This window comes from Athene noctua, chromosome 4 (genome assembly GCF_965140245.1).
Source record: "Athene noctua chromosome 4, bAthNoc1.hap1.1, whole genome shotgun sequence".
In the NCBI taxonomy this organism is placed as follows: Eukaryota; Metazoa; Chordata; class Aves; order Strigiformes; family Strigidae; genus Athene; species Athene noctua.
Window position 1 is genome coordinate 42,889,927 of NC_134040.1, and position 15,202 is coordinate 42,905,128.

Below are 15,202 nucleotides of genomic sequence, written 5' to 3' on the forward strand. Positions count from 1 at the left end.
GAGCCGCGGGGCACCGTCGGCCGCCCCTTAGCGCGGGGGGAGGGGGCCGGCGCCGCGCCAAACCGTCGCCTGCCCTCGCCTGCCGCCTGGGTAGAAACGTTCGTTGCAACACACCGTGGTTTAAGGTGATTAGAGCCATCCAGTGCAATTACTGCCCGGCGACGATGAGGGCGATAGATAGCACCGTCCTCGGCGGCGGGGGTCAGGGCTGCGGGGCGGCCGCCCTTCACCCCGGCACGCCCGGCCCGCCGAGGCGAGGAGCGGGCAAAGGCCCCGCGGGAGGTGGAAAAACCTGGCAAGTCCCCAGAGCGCCAAGGCACAGGGGTAGCCCTGTGGGCGACAGCCACGTTGGGCACCGAAAATGAAACCCAGGCGTTGGTGGTGTCCGGAACGGAGGTGGGGGGGTGTGCCTGGTGCCAGGGATGGGCAGAGACTCGGCACCTTCCAAGTCCTGGTTTTTTCCTTCCCATTGTCAGCACATACAGAACCTGTCCCCAGTTTGTACCTACATATTCCCAGAAGTTCCCTCATCTTTGTAATTTTTCTTTCCTAGAAAAAAAAAAAAAAAAGTCTTCAAACCCGAGAACTGCAGTTACCCCATTTTTCTATGGATATCCTTTTTAAGTATGGAGGACCGAAAACCTACAAAACGTACCTACAGGCTGGAACAGTTCTGGAAGTATACATTTGCTTCTAAAAATGACATCTCAGTTTCACACAGCAATATGACATCTTCCTGACACAGCATGCGATACTGTGCTGCACAGTTTTGTTCCACCAGAGAGACTAAAAATAAGTACTAAACTAGATCCGCATTCCTGTCAAGAGTTTTGATTATCTCTCCATTTGTTACTGTTCCACTGGTCTACTTCACAACCATAAGTTTCCTAGTGAAGCTGACAGATGCTATTTCCCTCTAAAACCTCCAGAATCAAGAGAAGCCACTGTTAAATAAGTTATTTGTATCACAACTACTATTAATTAGTACAATAATTTAACCACCTCATTTTCCTTACTAGTATTAGGATCAGAAAGGCAAACTGGGTCCAGGCCCACCTGCAGTAGTCCAAGAGACAAATCCCAACTCAGGTTTTGCTCTGCTGTTTCAGTCCCTGTTACAAAACCAGTTCTTAGTGAATCAAGGTATTGCAGCATCCCCGCTTGTGTGGCACCACCCGAGGCTAACTCCTGACTGAAAAGAAACCTTGAGCTAAGAGATTATATGCAAATACTCTCATAGCCATGCAGCATTACTAAACCAGGCCCAGAATAAATTGTGCAACCTTGCAGCAGGCCGGCAAGCCATCACTGCAGAAGTGCCAGCATGTCTCGCACCTCAGCAGAATAAATCAGCCCCTACGCAGCTTTATGGTTGTTTCTGGCAACCGAGCTGGCTGGTTTCAAGCTGCAGTCAGGAACGGGGACCTGTGTAAACATCCATTATAGTGACAAGAAAGTGCTAATGGACTTCTTAATTGCTTTGTCCAGAGTAGGACAGTTATGAGTTGGAGATGAGATTGCAAGCAGGATAAGCCAAACTCTTGAAGTATTTAATAAAAGTCTTGTTTACGTGCTTCAGTGTTCTACTGACTGCCCAGTCTGTGAGTATGAACAAAATTCAGTCAAGCCAGATTAGCCACAAACTTGCCTGAGCATATCCCCCTGATCATCTGCTGTCACTAATAGCAATCTTGGAATTAGGCTTGTCCGAGGCTTTCCAATTCTTGGCATGTGGATCACATCTGATTTTTTTCAGGAGCTAAAAAAATACTTGTACTAACTCAAGGAGCTAAGGGTTTTGTGTCAAACTTAATGGTTGTTGAAAAATGTTGGAAACAGTGCTAGCCTTAATTCAAAAACCAGACTTTTAAATAAAGGCCTCCTAAATGCTTTCTTTGGTCCCTAAATTACCAATACTACTCAGGGTTTGGCTTCTTTTTCCTTTCCCTATTCTAAATTGTTATCTCAGAAAAAAAAAAAAAAAAAGTCTCCTCATTTATGTATGCTCTAAGATTTATCCCCAGTACTAAGAAGAATCCTCATCCATTTTAATTATTTCTTGAGGAATTTTAGGTGTTCTAAGTGCTTGGGTCTCTACATTATTGCACTATGTTTTGGCTTAAAATGCTGCCAGCCAGACTACAGTCTTCTCCATGTTTGAAGGATGGGACAGAGAAAAGCGAGTTGCTGTATTTCTTAATGCCAATTAAAAAAACCCCAAACACAACCAAAACAAATGTAAACTCCTTTGCTGTCTTGATTTATGCTTTAAAATACAATGAAAACACATCTACAGGCTAGAAACAGCTTTTTACTGTGGTTCATGTAGAAGCTGTAGCAGGCTGATAAGTACACCTACTTACGATGGGCTCTGCTGCCAGGCTAGGGAAACTGCTATTACCAAAATATATTCAGGTACAGGCCATCATTTAAAATTCAATATGTGTAACATTTAGTACAAATAAAATGGAAACACTGTGAATTTTAAACAAGAGGCAAGCATTTTCTTGGATTCATTGCTTGAATAAAATGAAAACAGTGCTCTTTAGTTCCCTGAAAACATAATTCAATTTAGCACATGCTCAGTCACAAAAACATCCAAATAATTTCTTAAAAGTATTGTTTGTATAACATTTAAACTAAAAATATTGTATGCAAACAATCAGGATGTGATTAAAATAGTGAGTGAATATCTATTCGGTTTGTACTGTGTTAATGATAGAACTCTCATTATCACATCCTGAACTCTCTGAAAACATGGAGATTAAAAATGGCCTAATTTTGTCATAAAGAACTAGCACTAAGGCTCTTCCTGTTCCACAAAGGATGTTGGAGAATGTTCCACAGAAGAAAGCATTAAGTCCCTCTCATTCGTATATTCTCGTAAAGCAGTCAACAGTTACTTTCTATTGACGTTCAGTCTCCCTGCTCTGCACACAAATAATAAGATAAATCATTACTGTACGGCACTGAGAAACTTAGATGCCCAGCAAAATTAGTCTTTCTTTAGTAAAGAACACTAAGGAACTTTTCCCTAACGTTTCACTTACTGCAAAGGAGTGATCTGTTAACAAATATTATTATTTATCTGATGTAATGCTCTGGTAGCTGGTTCCAATAGCTAAATTTAGAAAGGCTGGGATCCTTCTGATGCTTGTTTTGAGCTTTACTGGGCAAGTAGAAGGCTGAGGAATTAAATGACGTCACTCCAGTCCTAAGGGTGCTCTGAATTGTTTCAATGATGTTAAAACTTCCACAACTCATTTTTTTTCCTTCTTTGGTACCACTGAAATAGTTTTATACCAAGTAGATTCCAGTTCACTAATAATCAACAGAGTCCTCTAAAAAACGTTAATGTCTTGACTAGCATGATAATGTAAAAACATAGGAAGGCTGAGAAGGAGTGTTGTCCAGTTTTTGTCTAGCCCACCTTGTTTCTGAGCATTAATTTGCTTGACAAATGAAAAAAAGGCAAAAAGGAGGATTTGTTAGAGACCTCAGCACCATGTTCACTAAACCTTGCTTCAGGTGCTCACAGGTGCAGGAAATAAAGCAGTGAATGTTCACATGCGCACACGCGACTGTTTCAGAGCTGCAGCACTGAGCCCTCCCTTCAGCTTTTTCCAAGTGCACCATGAGTGAAAACCATGCCAACTCCTTTAAGTTTTGGGAATTTCAACAGCGGAGTAGAGGCTGCCCAGAAGAACATTGTATAGCTGTTCTCTGCACAGCAGAGCACGTGGGAAATACTCCTGCCCACTGTGGAACTCGGCATCGTGACGACAGCAAATCTCTCAGATAACTCTGAGTAACACCGCAGCTCTGACAAAGCAGGTTTTTGTAGGTGTGCTTGGTGAACTGTCAAGACAATTCCTGTTTTGGAACTGCAGTCTCTTCAGGATTGGAGGATTGTGTTAGGAACTGATAATCCAAAATCCCTATCTTTATGCAAAATTCTACTGGAAAGAAGACACTAGGTTTTCTTACTTTATGTTGAAGATTTGATTTAAATTAGCTACATCTTAACTCAAGGTAAGGTTCTAGACTCTCTATAATGGCAGAAAGATAATCTTGCCTAGTTTAGGCCTTTGTGATATATACTCTGCAGCTAATAAAGTGAAGTTTGAATTTTCTGATGAACACACTGTTACAGTTTGTTACATCTCTTAGGAATCAAAGTACGAGATCACTAGAGAGTTCCTGAACATAATAAATACAGAAATACATCTATGATAAATAGTCACATAAATCAATATAAGTAAGTATAGTAACACAGCTATAAAGGCTTTAAAATATTTTGGTTTGAATTGACAGGAATATATGCAAATGAAAGGATATTTGGTAATGGTTATTAATGCTTAGCTGACAGAAATCAACTTTACAGAAAGCAGTAACTGTACTGTGTTCATTATTTCAGAAGGTTATCCCATCTAGCAAATATACTTTTTAACTGAAGAAATAAAAGGTGCTCTATTTAATTCAGGGCTTCCTCTTGGATCAGAATAAGTAGAATGATAAGGGGAAATTGATAAAAATAACATCGATGAGCTTGATTTGTACCCGAAGCTTCAAAACTACATTAATGAAACAAGGACACCACATGAAACACACATCCACAACATATGTATGTCCTCTCGTTCTTATCTTTTGTGCTAGTAAAGCAACCCATTATTTTATTTCATATGATTATAATTTATGCTTTTAATATTCTGGATACCATTCTCTGTCCTAGAGGTAAGCTAATTACCAGAGATACAGGCAATGCTTTAGTAAGGCCTCAGGAAGCACAGTACTTAGGAATAAAGACAGCATTAATTGTAGGCCGACTGCTCATTAAGCAGATAAAGCAGAATCAGGAAACAGTGAAATCATATTTAGTCTGAAAGGAAGAAGTCAGTAGTGCTAATGCTCACTGCAAGCGTCAAGGTTTCTGTTATTTAGGACAGATTACCAGAGGTATGCAGGCATTACGTAAGAATCTAAGTATCTCCTAGGACTTCCTGAAAGCACCCAAGCAAATTCTGTGCCAACATTTATTCTGATTTTGAGTTTCTGGAATTCCTAGAAAAAAGAAGATACTCCTGAAACAAAACATAGAGACACTTCTTTGGAACTAACAGCTCCTTTCTATTATCAGATGGCAAAACTTTCTCAGGGATGCAGGGAACAAGGTCCCGATTTTTCAAAAGCATTTTTGTGGGTTTTTTATTTCATGTTTGAGGATGATTATAGCAGTAGTTTATATTATTATATGTACTTCAGATGCTACTGAACTACCTAGTAAAATTACCCAATAGCTAGCAACAAGATCCAACATTAATTGCTAATAATATGCTATCATACCCACCACATGCCGAGAAATAATTCTCAGCTTGTACTGAGCTTTGAAGATTACTGATTCTACCTCACACCTTAAGAACAGCTGTGTGTCTCAAAGATTATTTTTGAACTGCATTAGCTGGGCTAGTAAAGGATATTCTACCTACAAACCTAACTCCAAATACCTGACATCAGACTAGAAAAAAGAAAACAGATCCTGTCTTTCTACCAAAAGCTCTCACCAAACTGTGAACTGAACATACTTTTTTACTAGACTCCCACCATACTAATATTTAATTTTTCTTTCTGGAGATATTTTAATTTCTTTTCTGAATAGAGTCTCACCTGCAGTAAGGCTAAACAGCACTTCAGTTGGCACATCAAACTTCAAAAAAGGATTGGAAGCTCCGCTGATGTGTCTTCTGACAGTGTCAAAAGGATAAGACAGCATTCCTGAGCAAGTAGTCACGATTTGAGCAGTGAAAAAGAATGAATGAGAGTTTGTTTTGGATTTGGCAATAATCGCTGAAAAATAAAGCAAAAATGGAAGCCTGTACAAATTCTGTAAAATGTATTTCAAATCTAGCAGATATCATGTGTAATTTTGAACTTTTTTGTTGTGAATCCTACTGTAAAATGACTTGGCTCTTCAGTAATACAGTCTATTGAGCACAAATAACTGTTAAAGACAAAAGCTGTAACTAACACCCTCATTAGTTCATAATAAATATTTAAAATATCATCATAAAGATTTAAAATGTGTGCGTTTTTGTTTGTAAAAGCTACATTAATGGTGTCATAACATCCAAAATCGGAGGCTTGTTATGTAACAACTGTAACTCCAAAACCCTGGTACAGGCCAGGAAGTTTCACCGGTCTGCTCTTTTAATAATGGAGTCACCAAGTCCCTGGAACTCTTGCTCAGCAGCCCCTAATATAAAAGAAATGTATGCACATTGTTATCTCTACAGAAGCCCTTCTCTTTGGTACAAACTACTCTGCATGACTGAAACATTTAACATCAGAATTATATGAAAAACATAGATCATTGTTCCTTCCACTTGTGAACCAAGCATAAAGAAGAAATCGAGACACATGGATAGATGAAGACAGTTTATTCAAACAGATAGTGGTATCCAGTCACTGAAACACTTTCAGAACAAGTAACTACCATTCCAATTCTGTCCTCATTCAGCAGAGTGCTTCTGTATCCATTCTCTTACCCTCTCTCTGACAGAAATAATTTTTTCTACGTAATACCATGCTTTCTCTTTCTCCCCACACATTCTTACTCAAATGTATTAGAAGCATTCAACTTTTCCCTGTAGTGGAACACTAGACACAAGCTGTGACAAAGTTTAAAATATCCACTTTTTTTATCTGTAGATTCTTCATCTGTTCCACATTCCACAGGTAACTACACCCAAGCTCTTCGAATTCTCTACAAGTGAAAACACAGAAAGCAGTAAACCGATCCAGATACTGAAGGTATCATGAAAATACTAATTTAGCCCAAGTGCAGAGCACAGAAAGCAATAGGTAGAGTCAAGCAGCCAGTTCCCGGGACGACCCAGCACAGCGCAGACAGCAACTCGGGTTAACTTGAGCCATTGCAGGCAAATCAGGAAAGCCAACAACAATACAGAAGGTAGAAATTTCTTTCTATCTGCTGCAAAGCTTTCCAGAAACTGTTCCCGGGAAATAAATTTTATCTATTTGAATGAAACGTACATCTAGAGGCATACACTACCCAAAATCTTTGTTGAAAACCTTCAGTTGGTATTTTTGATATAGGACAAGGATGGTCATTAGCTCTTTAAATGACACCCCATAAAAACATAGGTTAGCAAAAAGCAAACTACTTTAGTTTCCAGCATCCAAAGTTGGCAAAATTAAGTTAAACTTCTCCATACAGAATCAAAAATAATGCAAAACTTTGAGCGCTATGCTTTAGCACTATTTCCAAAGAATCCTCTTTCACTCACCTTCATCCTCTCCTTCTCAATAAAGATCTTACATTTCTTAATACTTTCAGGTTTGTAATTGTGCAATGGTAAATATTTAAGGAATAGAAAGAATTCTAATACTGTTAAATATTGGTCTACTTCTAAAATGAAGTAAATATAAACAACCTTAGGCACATTAGATAAAACTGGAATTGCCATTTAAGAGTTTTCACTCCCTTTCCCAGTACCAGCAGCTAAACAAGTTCATGCGAAGTCTTAACTGTTACACTACACAGGTGGATGCTGCTCCTGCTGCTCCGCCAGAAAACAGGTTTGCTAAAAACAATTTCCAGAATGGAAACACAATAATTGCCTGCATGCGGTTATGAAAATACAGTATTACAATATTATAATACTGACCTTTGTTGTAGACACTAAATGAAACTTCAAAGCATGAAGAGAAAGATCTACAACACTGTATTACTTACAAAATAATAAAGAAACATGACATTCTCCAAATAAGACCTATATTGGGGTATTTCAAAATTTTCACAAGATTTCCCTGGCTATTCTTACGTTTATTAAAAAATATTTATAAGCTATTTTATTTTTCCACTTCTGAATTAGAAGGTGCGCTTATGACCCAGGTAGCATCTCTAATCATCCAGACCTCCATAACATTTGGCCTGCGGCTCTCCCTGGTATAACAATTGTACATCAACTCTCCATGAGTTCTCCATGATGAGAAAAATCAAGGTACTTACTTTCACTGTGGCTCATACTGTTTACCAAATAAAAAGCTAATCACAGGAGAAAAAGCATTTTGCATAGCTTTTTTAGGTGGTGATATCTGACATACAGCTCTGTTGACTTAAATGGCATCACAGGAACATCTTGTGTAGTAAATGCAGTGCAGGTAGATGTACCCAAAATCACTTTTTATTTGGGGGTTCAGTAACAGCAACACAGTAGCTGTAGTAGTATAGAGTCCAGAATAGCTTAACCGCCGTGATATTTTAGTTGTACAGAAGGCTCTGCAACCTGCCCTTGCTCATGTTGCCCCATAAACTGTTGCTAGTTGCAAGCAGGAGAAGAGGCATCTGCAATCTGAAGATGCTTGACTGTGCCAGTAATACCTTCAATACCAAGTGTCTGGCATGTAGTTATAGCCTGTCTCCTTTAACAGAAGTTCCTTTGGACTTTACAATCTAAAGTTTTTAATTATTTTTTTTTTAGAGATAATCCATCTAAGCAAAAACTAATGCATGTAATGATACTGTCTTCCCCATTTCCTATGCTGCACGAAACATGGAAGAAAGCACCCAAAGACCCTGAGCTTCAACAATGGATATACTACTTTGCTAAATATTATACTTCTTAAGAAATTAATCTCAAGTGCTATTTATGGAATGTTTCTAAAATTTGAGTCACAAGCTTATACACATGCAAGCCATCTGGAAACAGTCGTAGGAGACAGATAGGAGATTTGAAGAACTGTAAACACTGTGTTATTTACATCATGCATGTTTTACTTTTTCCACAGTAAGAAAAGAAAAAAACCAGCAACCTTAAACTCTTTACATACAAAATCACTGTAATTGAAGAAGGAATGATGAAGAATTTGCATGCAATACAAGGACATTAATCAAACTCTTAATGACTGACAGCATTCCTCCTGGTCAACATGACCAGAAAGGCCTGTGGCAAGAAAAGTTTCTGGCACTGCAGTAAAAAACTGTCAACAAGAGGAAACACAGAACACTGGATTTTTGTTTAAATTATCAAAACCTAACCAAAGAAATCCTAAAACAGATAACCTAAGACAGACACAAATAAAGCAGATTTCCCAGCTATATTTACATTAAACAAATTAGATACAAAGAACTTACTTGCTAGTCTGCTGATATGAATGAATTCTATGTAATTTGTCAAATGTCAATATCAACATTTCACATTCCAAGACCACGATTTCTTGTAATTAATTCCATGGGTGTAGACCTATGTCTTTCAAGAATCCATCCAACTTAAGGGACTTTTTCCAAGTATACAGAATTGCAAGGTAAGACAGCATAGCCCAAAAGTTTAATTGCCTTTTTGAGCTGTAACCTACAACTGTTTCTTTTCTGGTGCATTGTACAAAATTAAGTTCTTAAAATGCTTTAACTATTCTAAGTTTTCAGTGTGAAGTGTTACTTATCTACAGCAATAATATACACTTTACTATCTTTATGTTTTTTCTGACACATACTAATGATTATCAAGAAAATAATGTGAAAAAAACTAAAATGAGAGACTTCTGCTCGAGCAACACAATTTAAGGACTTCACACATTAGAATAAAAGCAACTAATTTCACATGACTGAAATTAGGAACATAAAGCTTTCTGAGACTAGAGTGCAGGTTAATGCAATCTTAACTGTAACAACATAGAGGGTTTTTTGACAAAGCCCAGAATCATAGGTGCCCGAGTCCAAGATTTTAATAACCATCTTAATACTTGCGTCAGTTAACTCCAAAATAATTACGTCCTGCACAAAACTGTGAAAATTGACTGCAGTTATAAGCAGTTGCTTACATGCACCTCACGAAGTTATTAATCACTAAAGATCAAAACCCAGATTTCATTACCTTCAACAATAAATTACACAGTAAGCCATGCTCACTGTTCCTCTTTTATAAAATGTACTCATTATAAAATCTTAGTAATATACCACCACTAATTACCAACCATGCTGAGAGAAAGAACTGCAGAGCTCTTGATCAGATCTAGTTTGTTTATTAAACAGAACTAATATGCAAGAGCTTATTTACCAGTTATCCACTTTGGACATGAAAATCAGTTTGTACTTGTCCTTAAAAGTTTGGGGTCTGTGTTGGGAAATACTGAATAACATTTGCCAAACTGCCATGCCAAAAGCTGAAAAATCCTACAGAAAAAGAAATGGATCTGTAAAATACCAAAGTTTATACTACACCAGATATATTGTATAATATTCCTTCTGTTGTTTCTACTCTGGTATGAGCTGTAACAACGGCCAAAAATGTTCTTTTCAGGTCCTTTATTTTTCAGGCTTTTGGTATTGGAAATCTAGGTTTATTCTGACACTTACCAGCAGATGCATGCATTTGGTGTTAGCACAAGAAAGTCTAAAACTGCAAGTGAAACATCAATAATGCTGAGAAATAGGTAATATTTTCAGCTGCTTTACCTCATACATTTCTAAGGTTAAGAATACCTATGTAAACTGCAAAAGAATATTTCACTGAACTATGTAGAAATTGTTCCCCTGAAGCAGCCTGCCTATGCATTTTCGCTTCTATAGGGGGTGCTCACCCCCCATATTAAAGCAATGACAAACGGTTTATACAGGTTATCAGAAATTTGGTAGTTCTTTTGTAATTACATTCTTCTTCTAAATTAAAGAAAGGATCCCTTTGAACACTAAAATAAATGTATAAAAAGCTAAGTGAGATGAAGAGGTAGTGCAGCAGCAGATCTTCTGTGGATTATGAGAAAAAAAACCTGTGTGAGGATATTCATGAACACTGGACTGGCTGACCATGTTAGACTTTGCTAAGCAGTGACAACAAAGGAATCTCTGTAATGTGTAGCCATGCTTTTCACTCAGACATCTTAATTTTCTTGTGTTACTGTAAATGAAGGAAAAAACTCCTTAAAGACAAAGAAAACTCAAAGCTGGGTTTTCATTTATTTTTATCATGCTTTCCTATACATTAACAGGAGAATCCCAAATAAGTACTTTTGTAAAACTATCACAAGGAAAACGTTAAAGGTATTTTACACTGTCCAGAAATACCAACTAGCATGACTTTGTTACTACCAAAAAAAAAAAATTCTGCGGGGACATAGCCAGCAGCAACCCCCTGCTCACCACCTGTATCCGTACTTCTCTGAATGCCCGTGGCCCACAATGACAAGGGATGCCCCACTGTTATCGCTTCAAAGGCATTTCTAAAAGCTTTTGTTTTTACAAGGCTTGGGAGAGAGAGGGCAGGGTGTGGGGACAGGGGAGCGGCCCAGGGTCCCTACCTTGCTCCCTGGGGATGCGCATGAAGCAGTCCACCATGCCCTTGTGCGTCCCGTCTGCCCGGATCTGCTTGGACAAGGCCTGCACCTGCAGAAACAGCTCCACCTGCTCGACAGGCACCACCACCATCTTGGAGATGGCGGCTGCCACATTGCTGGCCAGCATGTCCTTCCCGAAGGAGATGGGGTCGCAGAGGCCCTTGCCCTGTGGGGCCGCCACTGCGCACGGCACCGCCCCAGCCACCCCCCGCTGTTTGAAAGGCACATGGCCGGTGGGCCCCTAAGTGGCTTCTGTTTCCTCAAAAATTATAAGTTATAAATTATAAATTATAAGTTGATGGTCTCAGGGTACCCCAGAGCGGAGCCGCAAGGGGCAGCTGGGCCCAGAACCCACGCCCTTTGCTTCTGCTCCACGGGTCCGTGCCAGGGAGGGCCACCCTCCCGGCACCGCAGGCCACAAGCCTTCAGAGACTTCGGGAACTTTCCAGAAGCCCCTGTCAGCTGTGGGAAATGGCCCCTCTTCCCCACCAGGAACTAGAGAATAAAAATCCAGGTAACAAAGGGTTTGGTTTTGATCATATCGAATTATGGGTTAATAAACATTATATATGACAAGTAAATGAATTTCAGTCATGTTATTTATACCTGTTCTATTGCAGGTCAGAAGTACCAATTCCTTCTAGATTGCTGGTAGCATTGTTTTTTTAATTGCTTTACCTCCCTTATGTCTCCTGACTTAATGACTAATGAAGGCATGAAACACCATATTTATTCAGTCGGTTTAATTTTTGGAAGCTTTTAAATGCTAACTTTTGTTTCTTCCATTCCCTTGACATGAGTAATTTTAAACCTGCTGCTTCATTCATTCAATGTTGTACACAACATTGCTTTGCTCACAGTTTTTATACATAATAAAGGCAAAAGAAATTAATTTCTTTTGAGCCTTAATACAACCATTTTAACTCCTTTTGTAGCTTCTCTGTATCTATTCCTTTTAACGTTATTTCCATACACTGATTCACAGCTATAATCTTTCTGAAAATTACAAAGCTACAAGATTTGTGTCAAAGATAGCTGATAAAAATCTGTTCTGTAGGAAATGAAATACTACCATCCTTTGGGGCTCTTTTTAAACATACTCTTTAAAATCTGAAAAATACAGTTTCTGCTCAGTTGACTAATAAAGTAATCCATAAAAATCTCCTTAAGTGTAGTATCAACACAATTAATGCAAATTTTGAAGCAGTTTGTTGCTGAACTACACTGCTTTGAGTATAAAAATTGTACCATACCTGGATGACCTTCATTCTGTTTCAGGTACAGTTTCTTATGAAGGAGCAAGCCAATCCAAAAAGCTGATTGGTACTGAAGAAGTCCCACCCTCCTTCAGCTATTCTTTTCTCCACACACATCTACATACTCAGTTTCTTCTGCATTGATGCAGTTGTGTGTTTGGCCCAGCTGAGACAACTGGGTTTAACCCACTACACTGGCAGCAGAGTAACCTAGGTCTGACTAAACACAAGGATCTAGACAGAAGTTAGCTGTCCTCTTCTCAAAGCACTTGAATATTTTCTTTTTTAGCATTAAAACCATACAGCCCAGCCTTTAAAAGACTGAAACAAGACAAACATCAGCAAAATTACCCTTTTCCATACAGATACAGACAATGTGCCCACACATACAGGTTCTGTAAACGTGCTAATGGCAGTGCAATAAAGCCTGCCTGCTTCTCTGTGTTCCTTCTTCCATCTACAACAAAATCTAATACTCAAACCCCATGTATTTTAAACTTTTAAAAGGCGCTGTTCAGATGTCATCCATGCTATTGCATATTTTTATTTTTCAAACAGTAAATCTCTCATCACTTGATGTACAGATGGGGAACAAATCTAAAGCACTATTGATATAACTCAGTTTTGTATGTCTCAAACTGAAATACCACCTATTTCTCATCTAGGACCCATAAATTCTGGAGAAGGCTGATTAACAAAATCTTCAATCATATGCTTAAGCTTCAGGCCTAAAACTTCTACTGCTCAGAATTAAAGCAATTGTTGAGTGTTTCAGGATAAGCTGTGATTCACTCTGTGAGAGTGGGCAGTTAAAAGCATTTGATTGACTACTTCAGAACTACTCTAAACAGTGTAATTTACTAGTGAAAACAAGATCTAAAAATCTGATCATGAGAGCCTACGGAACTGAATCTAGTTTCATGAATACTTAAACTTTTTGATCCTGTTGTTTAAAATGTAACTTTAGTCATGCATTTTATGAAAAGCACTCATGAAAAGCAAGTAGAAACAGCAGAAAAAAAGAAAAAAAAAAAAACATTGTTAACATGAAACATGAAGAAATGCTATGCAGATGACCAGATCTAAATATGCTGGCTGGGGTAAAAAGACCCCAAGAACACTTGCATTTTAAACTAAACTTTAGTAAAAAAAAAAAAGCTTTAGGAGCAGCTGGCCTATAGGTTATAAACATTTTAACAATTTGTAGGAAAGATGAATGTTGCAGAAAAATTCTGATTTTGCAAACATCTTGCCTTCTCTTGCCTTATACAGATGTAACCTAACATGTTTTATAATACCCACCTGTAAATTTTGGAAGATTTAGCTAAACAAATATTGTTTAAATAAACAAAAGAGAAAGTATTTTAAGTAAAAAAATAGAATAACGGTTTACTGGTCTTTGACAAATACACATTTTTTTATTATGAAACTATGACTATAAAATAAGCCAAGTCCATGCATAGGTCTTAAAACCATCATCCCCCTGCCCTGCATCTTCTTTTGTGCCTTCAAAATTGTGTTTTAAGAAATAAGTATTATTTATAGTTAAAACTCATGAAGTCAAGTAAAACATTAACCACACTATAGGCCTTGAGTGTGCAGGAGACCATACTGGCAAAAATGATAAGTCATTAGTTTTGTGTGGCTAAGTGCCATGAATTGGCTAAAAGATTTATTTCTGGTTTGATTAACACAGTGTTACTGAAAACATTCAGTATTTTTCATGCCCAGAGGCACAACATTTTAATTAATTGTAAAAACATTCCCCCCCCATCACCAGTTGCCAGATATTCAGAGAGTACTTTGAGGATATCAGCTTATCATTTTACATTGCATATGACACACTGAACAGCAGTGAATGTACAAATTATGTGATGTCATATAATAAAGTTATGATCAGGATAAATAATTCAACATCATACAAAAAAAGAACTTTGGTTCTCTGAAATCTTTTGAAGCATGAGATTGTAAGAATCATCACTGAAGTTTTACCTGTGTCATACCACAAGGTATAATAGATTTATTTTTTAAAGAGCAGTTCAATGATACGCCATGGGTGGGCACCACAGTAGAGTTAATTTCTCTTTGTATTGAAGTACTTTAAAGAGATGACAACACCCTGCAGGATGGCTGAATGAATGCTCAGGAAGCTCATCTATGTAGCTAAACCGAAGGACAGTTTAAAGGCCAGTTCAACAGCAGCTTCTGTGACTGAGTCATGAAAACAGACATAACACTCCTGAGGTTTTGGATGTAGAATGAGTCTCCTAGAAAAAAAAAAAAAAAAGAAAGAAAAAACCAAGAAAATGATCATAGGTGTTAGCTTTTTCTCCTCAACTGTTTGATATATTCTGGTTATACTCAGCAGTTTCAGTAAGATGTTAAAAATAACTGCTGTGTAAGACAGTTAGCAAATTTCTGTAGCTCTCTTGCATTATCTTACTTCTTTCAACACATTAGATTTTTAAATCAAGTTATTATCTCAAGATTGTGTATGGAAAAAAATTCTTCAGGTTTTCAGGATCTATTTGTATGGTACTGGTGTGTTTGCAGTAATCCAAGTTTCCATGCTACAAGCTGCAGTCGAGGTGCTT

General features: G+C 38.1%; 1 protein-coding gene across 2 annotated transcripts in view; it reads right to left on the minus strand.

The window, feature by feature from the left end:
* Positions 1-13,891: 13,891 nt before the first annotated feature.
* The window catches only part of INTU (inturned planar cell polarity protein), a 60,301-nt gene continuing 58,990 nt past the window's right edge, over positions 13,892-15,202 (minus strand). For both annotated transcript variants that reach the window (XM_074903897.1, XM_074903898.1), the window contains exon 16: positions 13,892-14,875. In XM_074903897.1, the coding sequence (XP_074759998.1) occupies positions 14,764-14,875 (112 nt within the window). In that variant the 3' untranslated portion in view covers positions 13,892-14,763. The remainder of the gene's footprint in view (positions 14,876-15,202) is intronic.